The following is a 13,572-nucleotide window of genomic DNA, read 5'->3' as shown; positions in this document are numbered from 1 at the left end:
AGCCTTGTGGGATCAAGAAGGCAGAAAGGAAAAAAAAACAAGAATACTCCCCTCTTTCATTTTTCTCAAATTATCTTGGTCTGATTTATTTTTACATTTCAAAAACCTGATTTTTAACCAGGTTATATAGACTTTCTGTAGCCACTATATGACTATGGAATATACATATATAGTTAGTTTATTAATAACAATACAAATAGATATGTAAACTAATATGCATTTATGTAGAAACATTAATACTGTCTGAGTTTAGTTCTTTGCTTTCAGACCTTTCATTACCTAACTACCGTAGATAACAAATGTGAGTGATTGTGGACTCGTTTTTAGACAGTATCTTGTCCTGCCAATGTTGGTGTGAAATTGGTTTTTGGGGGGGGGAGGGTTGTTTTTTTGATAGTTCCCTGATTAGGGAGTTGTTTGGTGCCTGATTGTTTGTCTGGTATTATTCCTACATATCTTGATCTAGCTGCTGGAGAGGATGTGTTCTTGTCTTTTTCTTTATTTCTTAGTGGTTTCTTTGTTGTTGTTGTTGTTGCTTTTTTCTTCTTAGCCAACCAAGCTCATAGAAAACATACCAAGGACACCACAGTTAAATTGTGAGCTTCATATGTTCTCTTCTATTTGAATATATGATATTTATTTTACAACTTATTCTTCAAACTGCATTGAGACATGTGGCAATTATATTTGGACCCTACATATAAATTATTTAGATAGCATAGAATCAGGGCTGTTGCCTCTTACATAATGTCAAAATCTGGTGAGAGGTCAGGAACAGATATGTTGGGAAAAGGAAGGTAAAACGGTATGTTTATCCCAAAGAAGAAAAGTTTAAATGACTAAAAGTCTTCAAATACTGGAAGTGCTATCACAGGAAACATGGTATTGATTTATGTTTCATACCTCCCAAGAATAAAATAAGAATTTCCAAACCATAAATAAACAGCAAAATGCCCCTCCTCCTGATTTGGAGTCTTCAATCGTGTTGGTTTTCAAGTAATGGTTGAACAACCATTAATTTGGGTCGGTTTGAAGATTCCTGTTCTAGGCAAGGAGTTGCCTTAGAAGACCTCCAAGGTTTCTCCAACTCTGATTCTGTTAGGAAAAGGAATGACAAATGTCAAAGTGCCTGAGCAAATGCACGTTTATACAATATTAGATTCAGTACATAGTGGAAAAATTAATGAGCATTTGTTGGCAAAGTTTCTGTAACAAGTTCTATTCATAAATATTTTTCCAGAATTTTCCATGGAGTTAATGTTATCAACATTTTGTTGCTGTTTTACTGTTTTAAAAACAGTATTATATTTTCAGCCTTAAAAAATGGTTTAAAGGTTTTGTATAAATGGAGGTTCAAATAGAAGTATATAAATACTTCATATAAATGATAATTTACCGAATGAGACTATGCAATATACGGTACCTGATTGATTGATTACATGCTATCCATCTCTTAGTAATCATATACATATATTGACAGATGACAATCTGTCCCTAATCTGGTTCTTCAGAGTTCCAACAGTGCACACATTGGCACTGTAACTGAGTCCATCAGTCTTTTTTATCTGGGTACATCTGATTCACTTTTAGAGGCAGATCAATAAGCATGTAATAATTTGCATGTACTATTAATCTTGTGGTTAAATTTTATGGAGCTATAAGTATCTTTTTAAATGTAAGGAGAAACGCTTTGTTCTCACTTGTCATTATTTTAAACAACTGCGTTTGAAGTTTCAGAAGTGTCCCCCCCCCCAAATCATCATGCACTCTATGTTTTTCATTGAAAATAAAAAATATCATCCAGACTATTTTTTAACATAAGAGACTAAATGTAATTTGGGGTTTTTAATAAGCTGCTTGAAACAAATAGAGAAATGTAGATATTTTCATAGTGCTTCACAATGAATTTTAAGTCGTAAAGTGATAGTAGGGAGTTACTTCTGTGAAAACATCTGTTACAGGGTTGTGTAACTTAAGCTATTTCGGTTTATTCAAAAAGCTGATTAAAATATTATTTTTAGCATTATGAATGAAGACAGCAACAGTACAATTAATCTTTTACATAATGTCTTTAAGAGCAGGTTAATTTAGCATGTTATTGCTGCCATTTAACTTAGTTAATAGCTAGGAACTTTAAAAAGCAGGTTCTGCTACATTTTTAATCTTGAGTAGTAAATGTCTTTAGCCACTGACTGAATATTTAAGGATAAGGTTTTGATGAGCATAGCAAGACCATAACAAGAAAGACAATAACATCATACAATTGCACAAGATTGTGGTTTTATGGCAGGAATTTTTGTGGGTTTTGAACATTGCATTTCATAAATATTTCAGTGTGTTAAGCTAATGCAATAGCATTCATTGCTTTTATCTTATTCTTGCTGAAAATTAGCAGAAAAATGCATCCTGAAAATGTTATGTTGGAAAATTCTTGTTCTAAAAAATTGCATACTATTTTAATAAATAAATAAGATAGATTTGAGGGCTACATGCCAGCTACTAATTGTCCATCAAATTTCATGCCAGCTACTAAATGTCCGTCAATTTTAAATTGTTCTCAACAAATTATGGTTGTATTATTTATGTAGCATAGTCACATCTCTTTTAAATACCAAGAATCTTTATTTTTCAATAATACGGAGAGGTTTAGTCACACAGCTCATACATCATAAGATAAAATTTTGGCAATATTTCTAAATATACATTTGGGATTTGAGACATACTTTGCTGATAGAGCACGTAACTTCCATATGGGAATTAAATCTTGGAGTAATTGATACAGTGGAGAAAGATGGCCCTTTCTAAACTTCTGAAGAGCTCTTTCCCATCTTTGTAGACATGATTGTACTAGGTCAATTCAAAGTTTGATTCAATACATTGGAGCTTTCTTTGTTCTTAAATATCAATATTTTAATTTAATCAAACCAATGGATTTTGAAGAAATCTTGACTGCTGCACACCTTTAATAAATAGATGGTGACATTGCTCAAGAGTTTTAAAGAAAAAAAGTCATTCATTTGTAATGATCTCTTCTCTTTATTTAGTTGTTATGAAATATATCTTGAAAACATACACTGAATTATTTTGATGTCATTATTTTGCTACAGTATATGACTTACTCTCTTAAAAAATATTTCAGCATTCTCTTCTCAAAAACATTTGTACATTCTTCTTCAGAAGAAGAATCTGTGGCTCTTGAGTCATATGCCCTGTAGATATCTCCATGCATTGTTCCTAATTCCTTTTTAATGTAAAATTTGTTTCTTCAGTGATACGTGGTTCAAGAAAGAGAGTTTTATTAATAACATGTATTTCCCTTCTTCCTTATATGACATAATCTAAATTCTTCCAGTAGTGGTGTGTCTGAAAAGGTTTCTACATCTTATTAAATATTGATATTGTATATATTAACATATAAAACTATGGTGTAGTAATTAAGACACCAGACTAGAAGCCAAGAGACTTCTAGTCCCACTTTGGATACCAAGCTAGCTGTGTGACCATGGGCACACTTTCACTCAGTCCTCTGATGGAGACAGTATCAAATTCCTTTTGTAAAACCTTGATAAGAAAATTGCAGCGAATTGTCCAGGACGTCGTAAACAATTGGACAGAATTGAATGGGAGAAAGAGAGAGAGATGTGCACGCCCACACACACACACACACACACACTCATGTTCTATGACTAGCAAGAGGTGCAAGTATTTTTTATGTTCTTAGTTTGTCTGTATTTAATTCATCCAATCAGAAATGTAATTGTTTCTTTTAGAGCATCTCAGAGCAAGAACTGCTAGTGAACTGTTGCCACTAAGGTGGATTTTTACAAAATCAAAATTTCTGAAGAAGATTATTATTTTGTTTAGGGATTTTAGCTTATTTAATGTATGTGTGTGTGCGCGCACACACTCATACACTTGCACATGAATGTACAGAGAGCATATATAAACACATTCACTGGGCTAGGAATTTTTTGTCTTTCACTATGAGTTTTATTGTGTTGGGGGGGGTGCATGAAGGGAGGCTCAGTCAATCTCATTGTACACATGTTGTACTCTAACAATAAAGGTTTGAATTGAATTGACATAGAGAGAGGGGCTGGGAAGGAGACAGAGTTACAACATTACTTCCCAATTACTGTTTAGTACAAGAATGAAGTGGAATGGAATAAGAATGAAATGGAGTGGAATATTCTTCACAGGCCAAATGTGATTGGCCACACAAAGTAACAATCCTGAAATACCAATAGTAGAAGATAATAAGAAAGATGAAAAGGATAATAGTTATACAGCCCTACCACATGGCTAAATATCTTTTAACATAAGACAATGCTGTAGGAATTAGGTGTTCAGTAGAGTGACAGCACGAGGGAGAAAACTGTCCCTGTGTGTAGTTATTTTGGCATGTAGTGCCCTATAGCAGTAATCCTGAGAGGAGGAATTGAAACCATTTATGTCCAGGATGTGACGGGTTTGTAAATATTTTGTCAGCCCTCTTTCTGTTTCATGCAGTATACAGGTCCTCAATGGAAGGCAGGCTGGTTGCAATCACTTTTTCTGCAGTCCTAATTGTACCTGTCCTGTTTGGTTGCTGTACCGAATCAGATAGTTATAGAAGTACAGGTGACAGATTCAATAATTCCTCTGTAAATCTGAATCAGCAGTTCCTTGGATAGTCTGAGCTTTCTGAGTTGATGCAGGAAGTACAGTCTTTGTTGTGCTTTTTTTAATGATGGTTCTAATGTTACGTGTCCATTTCAAATCCTGGGAAATTATAAAACCCAGAAAGGGTTTTTAAGGTCTCTACTGTTTTGATATTGTAAGAGGTGGTAGAATATGAGAGCTCTTCCTAAAATCATCTTTCATCTCTACAGTTTTAAATGTGTTCAGCTCCAGATTGTTCCAACTATACCATAGGGCCAGTTGTTTAACCTCCTATCTGTATACAGACTCATTACATGTTGTATCATCTGCAACCTTCAGTACTTTAAGAGAGGAATCCTTCAAGATGTAGTCATGGGTATAGAGAGAAAAGAGTAATGGAAAGAGCACACAGTTCAGGGAGTGGGAGCTCCTGTGTTAATTGTTTGAGTATTCAATGTGATTTTACCTAATGCTTTCTATCTGCTAGAAAGCTTATAATCCACCTACAATTGTGGTCAGGCACAGCTAGCTGAGACACTGGAAAGAAGAATGTCTGGAATGATGGTATTGAATGCCAAGCTGAAGTCTACAAAAAGGACCCTTGCATAGGTCTTTGGAGATTCAATATGTTGTAGATGTAGTGCACTGCAATGTTAACAGCATCATCTGCTGATCTCTTTGCACAGTAAGCAAATTGCAAGGAGTTTTAGCAGTGGATCCATAATGATTTTCAGGTTAGCCAATACTAACCTTTCAAACGTTTTCATAACTATTGATATCAGAACAACCGATCTGTAGTCATTAAGCTCCTTGATGGAGGGTTTCTTGGCCAGCGTAGAGTGTTTGAAGCAAGAAGGGGTGTAACACATCTCCATTTATTTTTATTTTATTTATGTATTTATTTTAGTTTAATAAAGATGTGGGTGTAGATGAGGGCCAGTTGATTAGCACAGACTTTGAAGAAAGAAGGAGTTACTCTGTTTGGGCCTGGTGTTTTTCCAGTCTTTTCTCTGTGAAACAGAGACCCCACATCTTTTTTTCTAGGATCACTAGAGGAGGGTGAGAGGAGTTAAAGAATTTAACCAATCTGAGCTCCCTACTCTTTTTAGGAAGCTAAACTTCTAATTTCATTTCACATTACATTCAATACAGCAATCATATAATTTCTCCTTAGAAAAAAAATACTAATAAGTATTGCTGTTTTTCTTTTGACTTTTTGTCTGTAGATGGATTAGTTGACTGCATGGATCCTGACTGCTGTTTGCAGAGTTCCTGCCAAAACCAGCCTTTCTGTCGAGGATTGCCTGACCCACAAGATATTATTAGCCAAAGTCAGCAATCACCATCTCAGCAAGCTGCTAAATCCTTTTATGATCGGATTGGTTTTCTTATAGGACCAGAAAGCACACATGTTATTCCTGGGGAAAGCCCATTCAATAAGAGGTGACTATCATTGTAGTATTAAATAAAAAGTAATGTCTTAAGGACTTTTTTTACATTTCTGATGCTCTATTTTTCCCCCCAGGATAGTTGGAAACCTTCAAACTTTGAAGTCGAACTGTGTGGCTATTATGTATAAAACTTCAGTCCATTTGCACACCTTTTCTTGTTTGTGGTATCTACGTTCTAGTAGGACATTAGGGTTCTGCAAATCTTACCCGACTGATTTGAGTTAGTGCTGCTGGAAGTATATCATTCATGTGAAAATACTTCTGAAGGGCAGTAATGCACTTTTAAAACAAAACTCAATGCATAATATAAATTATGAATTACTTTAGTAACACTGTGAACTTTATAACAGCACAGTGCATAAACTGCCTGTACAGGCTTTATTCAGCAGTTGCACATTTCAAAATAAGTTGGTAACAGAAAGCAGGTATTCTATGCCTTATTGAGAGAAAGTAGTAATCTATACTAAAACTCTCCTATCTGGAATAGTTTAGCTGTATTAATCCAGCTTGACACAGCTATTGATTAAAAGTATTAGAGAAGTGTTTCTTAAGACTCCCATAACTTCTGTATTTTATATTTCCCAAAGATGAAAAATTTCTTGCCTAAAGAGCTTGCCTAAAAACAAACTAGCAAGACACTTTTCTTTAGAAAAATGCAAAAATTAGGTCCTGATTTTAAAACATCATTACTAATTTATTCATTTTACCCAATGACTCAGAATGCTTTGGTTGTAATTCAGAAAGCCTGTATTTGAAATCAGAGAATTGTACACACTAGTAGGCATTTACAGTAATGTTCCCCTGTTGTAGCATATCATATAAATTGGAAAGAATGCATACATACATATGTCCATATGTACCACAAATTGAAATTTATAGAATTAATATTTTTATTTAATAGCTCAATAGTATTTGAAGAATGAAAAAATCATGCCATTTATGTAGGCTGCATTGCTTTTTGAACTTTTCCTATTGGCTATTGATTTTGAGGTGTTAATTTTCTAATTGAATGAAATCTACCACCAAATGTTTGTACTCTTATTTGTAGTTAGAAAAGAAGATGCCACAGTTGAAAATGATAAAGCTCAAATTCTAAATACATTCAACATGGAATTAACATTTCAAATTCAATAAATCAAATGTAGTAATCATACATAGGATTGCACTATAAATTACTGCATAGCCAATAACATTTTTATAGAAAGAAATATACCGGATCTGAAAAGGACCTTTAGCAACCAAATATAGTGGGCACTGCTATATTTACTTGATGCAACTTTTTGGTATTCAGATATTGCATGTTCACATACATTAAAGTATAACAGAAAGGGTCACTATAAGTAAATAAGAATTTGAAATGAAGTTGAAATTAAATTTCTTATAATGCTGTGAAACTGATACAATTTAATGTTTATTGTTGGACAAAGTCTAATTTGTAAGATTTCTGAATAATCTAAATTTATTTGCTTTCTCCACAGTCTTGCATCTGTTATAAGAGGTCAAGTATTAACAGCAGATGGAACACCACTAATTGGAGTTAATGTCTCCTTTTTACATTATCCTGACTTTGGTTATACGATCACTCGTCAAGATGGAATGTAAGTTTTTTTCATGCACCTGAAATAAGGGAGTTTTCTATCTTCTATCTATATATCAAAATCATTGCACTGATAGCTAACTATCATAAGATTGAAACTGATTGGACTTTGATAAGTGACCATCAGGAGGAATCAAATTTATCAGCTACATTGGGAAGCAAAAAAACCCTGGTTTGCACCAGTATCAAACCAGTGCTAGGAAAACTAAATAAATATGTTCCTGAAGTCACAAGGAGTTGTGCTTAACTTAGAGGAGTTATTACCATTAAATATTAATTGTATATATAATTGGAAAGCTATAAATTTTAGATGCATTACTAAATAATTATCTGGTTTACCTAGGTTTGACTTGGTGGCAAATGGTGGTGCATCATTAACTTTAGTATTTGAACGATCACCATTCCTTACTCAGTACCATACAGTCTGGATTCCATGGAACGTCTTCTATGTCATGGACACCCTTGTCATGAAGAAGGAGGAGAATGACATTCCTAGCTGCGATCTGAGTGGATTTGTGAAACCAAATCCCGTAATTGTATCATCACCTTTATCTACTTTGTTCAGGATCTCTCCCGAAGACAGCACTATTATTCCTGAGACACAGGTAAAGTGCCATTTAAGGGTAAAGATCTTTGCATACAAATAGTTGAAATATATATTTTAAGTCATTAAAATAACAATAAAAACAATACTATATCATTTGTATCAGTCTTATCAGCGTGCTTTATCAACTTTATCAATTCCTAAATATTTATCAATACTCACCTAATGTCTTCACCTTTCTATAGTTCATTCTGATCCCTTGAAGTCTTGTTAGTTTCATTTTAGAGTTATGTGATCCCATTTCACTCCTGTTTCCTAACACTTTGTCTTACCATTTTCTGATCAAACAATTATGTGACACTTAATAGTTAATTTGTATAAAAGAAAAAAGAATAGAAAAAAGAAATCTCACATTTTCTTTGTCAAACATCCAATAAGCTGCAGGAAAAGAATGAATTAATGTAAATGTCTTTTTTTATTCTTCTATGTTATTCCTAGAATATCTGCCTATAAGAAAGACTAATTTGAGTACGTATATTTAATAGAGAGAGTTACTGCCACATCATTTTTTGAAATATTGAAGAATATGGATGAGGATAATTGAGAGTCCCCAGATGTGGAAAAGTTTTTATTTTTGGTTTTCTGACAAATAGTTTTTCCACTATTTTGTTGTTTGTTTATGAGGTGGTTTATTGGATACATTTATGTATTCAGTACCATTTAATATCCATCAACTGATCTATTCACATTTGCCCATTTTATAACTTGATATTCATTTCATACCTATGTACACATATTCACAAAAATGCTTTTGAACCCTTTCTTACCTATACATAAACAAGAAAGATAAGTGAATCACCTACATTCTGCCTACATTTTGCTTTAGTTCTTGCTTTGGAATGTAAGTCCTTGCCTCATTACTTCCATAGTGTTCATTGTAGAGACAAACCAACATTTCAAATATATGTTTGTGAAAATGTGTTAAAATTTAGTCTTTGACTTAGAACAGTTCAGTGACTATTCAAAGTTACAACAGCATTGAAAAAATGTGACTTACAACCATTTTTCATAATTACAACCTTTGCATCATCCTCATGATCATATGATCAAAATTCAGATGCTTGGCAACTGGTTCATATTTATCACCATTGCCATGTCCCCAGGTCATGTAATCATCTTTTGCAACCTTCTAACAAACAACAATGGGAAATCCAGATTCACTTAACAACTGGGTCACTGACTTATCAACTACAGTAATTCACTTGCAACTGTGGCAAGAAGGTCATAAAATGGAGCAAAACTCACTTAACAAATGTCTCACTTAACAAATTTGGGGTCGTACGTTGAGGACTACCCGTTTATAGTTTCATCTCCAACTTATTTCTTACATTCATTTTCTTTCTTTAGCAGGTTAATTCTGAATTCATATCACATATTTATGGAAAAGGTAGTACATAAAATAATGTAAAAAATTACTGTTTTAAGTATTAAGAAGGAATTGCTGTATCCATAAGTTGGAACAATGCCTGGTTGTGCTTAAAGCAATCTCACTGAGGAAGAGAAACATTAGCTATGACCTTTTTGTTTCAAATGATTTAAGTAGATCTATCTTAGATCCAACTTCTCTGATTGGTATATTGAGTAAGAGAAAAGCAGTTATGAAGAAGACATTATGAAAAGATGTGTGAATGATTTTTTACTTGCATGATTTTTCACTATATCTTATCAGTGCAGCAGTATAACTAGTTGGTAAAGACAGTGTTAAATATAATGTATTTATATACAAGAATAAATCATAGGTTCCTTCACAGGTTGATTAGTTTAAATAATATGACAGGAAAACTACATTTGTCATTTGCTTGTTTCAAATCTATATTTTCATGTTTGTTGATAATACTTTAATAAATTTTAAGGGGAAAAATAAATTATAAGTAATTCAGGTATTTGCACTGAAAACCTATAATTTCCCATTTTCTTGTGACCCTTGGGAAGCTATTCAGAGAGTTGTAAATCAAATTCATTCTATGAATTTATTTCCATTTTTGGTTAACTAAGTAAAAAATAATAATTTGCCTTATAAATGCAATAATTTCATGAATCAAATAACAAGTAGGGAAGAAAAGACTGTTCTTCATGTCCATTAGCTCATTAATATTTCCTCAAGGTATACAGCACTCTTCAAATGCTTTTGGGTTTCTGGCCATAATAAATATGAAAAAAATATACTGACTTGATTCAGAGTGGTGAGACTAATTTATTTACTATTAAATATATATCTTCCCTTTTTGTTTATTCCAGTATTCATGGTGGCAGACAACAATAGAAACATAAGATATAAATCTTAATAAAATTAATAAAGGTAATTACAAAAACCAACATTAAAATCAACCATTTAAATAAAGAGATATTTTTGATATCTTCCTTAGTAGTAGGAGAGGGTCAGTAGACCTCCTTCAGAATATATTCCATAGACTGGCAGCCACACAAGAATAGATCCTTTTCTATGCCAAATGTTTGGCTGCAAGGACGTCGTCAACAGTGTTTCTCCTCTAAGTTACAGAGAAAATTCATATGGTAGATCAGTTCCACAGATAATCAGGCCTAAGCCATTTAGGACTTTTAAAATGAACACTAGCCCCATATATGGTGCTTGATGAATAACTGGTAACCAGTGCAGATCTTTATTTACAGGAAATGTTTGATTTCTATTCCTGGTATTAATGAGCCACCTCATTGTAATTTCTCAGCATTTCTCATATAAAGTGCATTGCAAGGCCGTAATCAATACATGTTGCATCTGTTCCAGGGGTGGGTTTCTCGCCCCGTTCCAACCGGTTCGGTTGGAACGGGGCCGGCGGCATCCTCGTGCACACAGCAGTGCACACATGCGTACTAGCGTCTGTGCGATGCTCCAGCTGCTCCTGGAGGATCACGCAGGTGCTGTATGCGTCCTGCGCATGCGTGGAAACGCAGAACTCGTCAAAACCGGGTAAGGAGCGCGGGCGGGCGGGCCCTTCGCCGTTCCCGGAAGTTACTTACTTCCAGATTCGCCGACCAACCAGTTCGCGGGGACCGCCGCGAACCGGTTGAAACCCACCCCTGATCTGTTCATACATTTGACTAGATCAGGAAGACCTAGTTGTAATTACGGAGATACAGTCCTTGTCGCAGAAGAATTTCCAAGCAGTAGAACTGGACTAATATTGATCCATCCAAGATCAGTTTCACCTTAATTAGTTTCTATCTAGCCTGGATTTGATTTCAGTTTGTTCTTCGTTATATAGTCTTTATTGAAATGAGGCGATGCTCAAGGGTATTGATTGCCTCCTTGATATTAAAAGATAGGGAGCAGTAGAATTTGGGTTCTCGCTTTATACATGAGACCAAGGTTCAAACTATTTTATTTCAGGTACATTATGCAAAGACCCATTTCCAAAAGCTGTTTGGAAAATCTAATGCTAGGAAAGGTGGAAGTAAAGTGAAGATGAGAACCAACAGCAAGGTGGATGGACTCAGTCACAGTGGCAATGAGTACATTATAAGACCTCATTCATTTTCATGAAGAAAATTTTTATTATTGCTAGGAATTTAAAATAACTTGATGGCAGAAGATTGGTTTTTAAAAAAATACAAAGCTCCAAACCAGCTGTTTCAGATTTTAAACAGCAGAGGAGACTGTGAACAATGATACATGTATCAAAAAGCAGAACTTCACAACACCTTCTACACATGGAATTGCTCCCAAATACCCAATTCTGCTAGATGATCTAGATCAGGATTGTCAAACTTAATTTCATTGACGGCCACATCAGGGTTATGTTTGATCTCAGGTGATCAAAGTGCCTGTGGCCAGGGTAGGCATGGCCAGCTCAACATCACTCGTGCTTATGGTGGCCCGAGCACTCTGCCAGAGAAAACAGGCTCCCGAGCTCTGTTTTCTGCTGCAACTACCTCCTGCAACCCTCTGCCAGCGAAAACAGAGCTTGGGAGGACTGTATGTGCCCTCCCGAGCTCCATTTTCTCCAACAGAGGCACCACAGGCCAGTCCTTCTCTTTTTCCAGGGCAGCCACGCGGGCCAGATCTAAGCACCCCGCAGTCCAGATCCGGCCCCCTGGTCTAGATGAATATTATTTTTGAAATCTACAGAGCTGTCGCTGTAATCTATTGCATATAGTGTTTGATACCAAAATGGTTTGTCCATTAATATGACAAAATGAGTGTATAGATTTGAGCTACATCAGTTTCAAATTATTTATTTAGGTTTTCTTTGGTGACTTGTATCTGTCACCCATTGACAGATGGTGTCACGCATTGGCGTTTTTGACACATATTTTGAGTGAGCAGTTAATGGAACTAGCAAAGGGATGAAAAAGCCACATGCAGCTCCAGAGTCACATGTTGCGGATCCCTAGACTAGATAGTCACTTGTCTGAAATGGTATAGATTCTCCTACTTGAGCAGGGACTGGACTAGAAAATCTCCAAGATCCCTTCCAGCTCTGCTCTATGCTATGCTATTGTATTCTCCAAAATAGTTCATATGAGTAGTAAATGGGCTCATTCTGCAACATATCCTGTTGTTTTTGTATTTCATTGGCTAGTTTTGGCTTGTTGCAGCTTTAATTTCTTAAGCAGTCCATCAGATAATGCAAAATTTCCTGTGGAGAGGCTGTATGTGGAAGGTTTCCACTTTTTGGATCTCTGGTTGTAGAAGTGTCTTTAATTTGGCCCCATAGAGTCTCAAAATTTGAATTATTGTACTTGTCTTAATTATACACCATTTATCTATATGACTATGAATGAGTCATAAGTGGTCAGTTGATTTCTCTTTTCCACACTGATAATTAGTTCAAAGGGCTGATCAGGGATTTTCATGAAGATAACAATGGCTTTCATGTTGTCATCAACAGAAATTGCAATGTCATCTGTATACATGAAGTTGATGATGAACGCTCCTTGGCTAATTTCAATTCCACACTTATTTATGAAGTATTGTCTTATGGTGGAATATTGTAGCAATAGAATATTCTATTGCAGCAATACAATAGCAGTGGAGACAAGACGCATATGTGGCATTAAAATACAAGACACATCAAGCACTGTAATCAAGAGTTGCCCTTTGTTATGATAACTGTATTTTTGTAATGGGACAAGACTTCCAGAGCATCACTTGGGGTCAAGGTACAATGCTGATTATCATGAAAATACTACCTAAGCCTGTGTTGAAGGATAACTTCACCCAGTGGTCTTTGTGTAAAAGTTAAAGAAGAGATATGAGAACATCAACCCTGGAAGCCTGCTTTCTCTATTATGGTCCCTGCCCTCTGAAATAGAATCTG

General features: G+C 35.0%; 1 protein-coding gene across 4 annotated transcripts in view; it reads left to right on the top strand.

The window, feature by feature from the left end:
• TENM3 (teneurin transmembrane protein 3) overlaps positions 1-13,572 on the top strand; it is a 360,542-nt gene that overhangs the window by 300,460 nt on the left and 46,510 nt on the right. For all 4 annotated transcript variants that reach the window (XM_032223762.1, XM_032223765.1, XM_032223764.1 and 1 more), the window contains exons 13-15: positions 5,868-6,084; positions 7,571-7,690; positions 8,033-8,294. In XM_032223762.1, the coding sequence (XP_032079653.1) occupies positions 5,868-6,084; positions 7,571-7,690; positions 8,033-8,294 (599 nt within the window). The remainder of the gene's footprint in view (positions 1-5,867; positions 6,085-7,570; positions 7,691-8,032; positions 8,295-13,572) is intronic.

The sequence above is a fragment of the Thamnophis elegans genome, chromosome 9 (assembly GCF_009769535.1).
Source record: "Thamnophis elegans isolate rThaEle1 chromosome 9, rThaEle1.pri, whole genome shotgun sequence".
Lineage (NCBI taxonomy): Eukaryota > Metazoa > Chordata > Lepidosauria > Squamata > Colubridae > Thamnophis > Thamnophis elegans.
The sequence above is the reverse complement of the archived record's forward strand: the minus strand, read 5'-3'. Positions and strand labels throughout refer to the sequence as shown.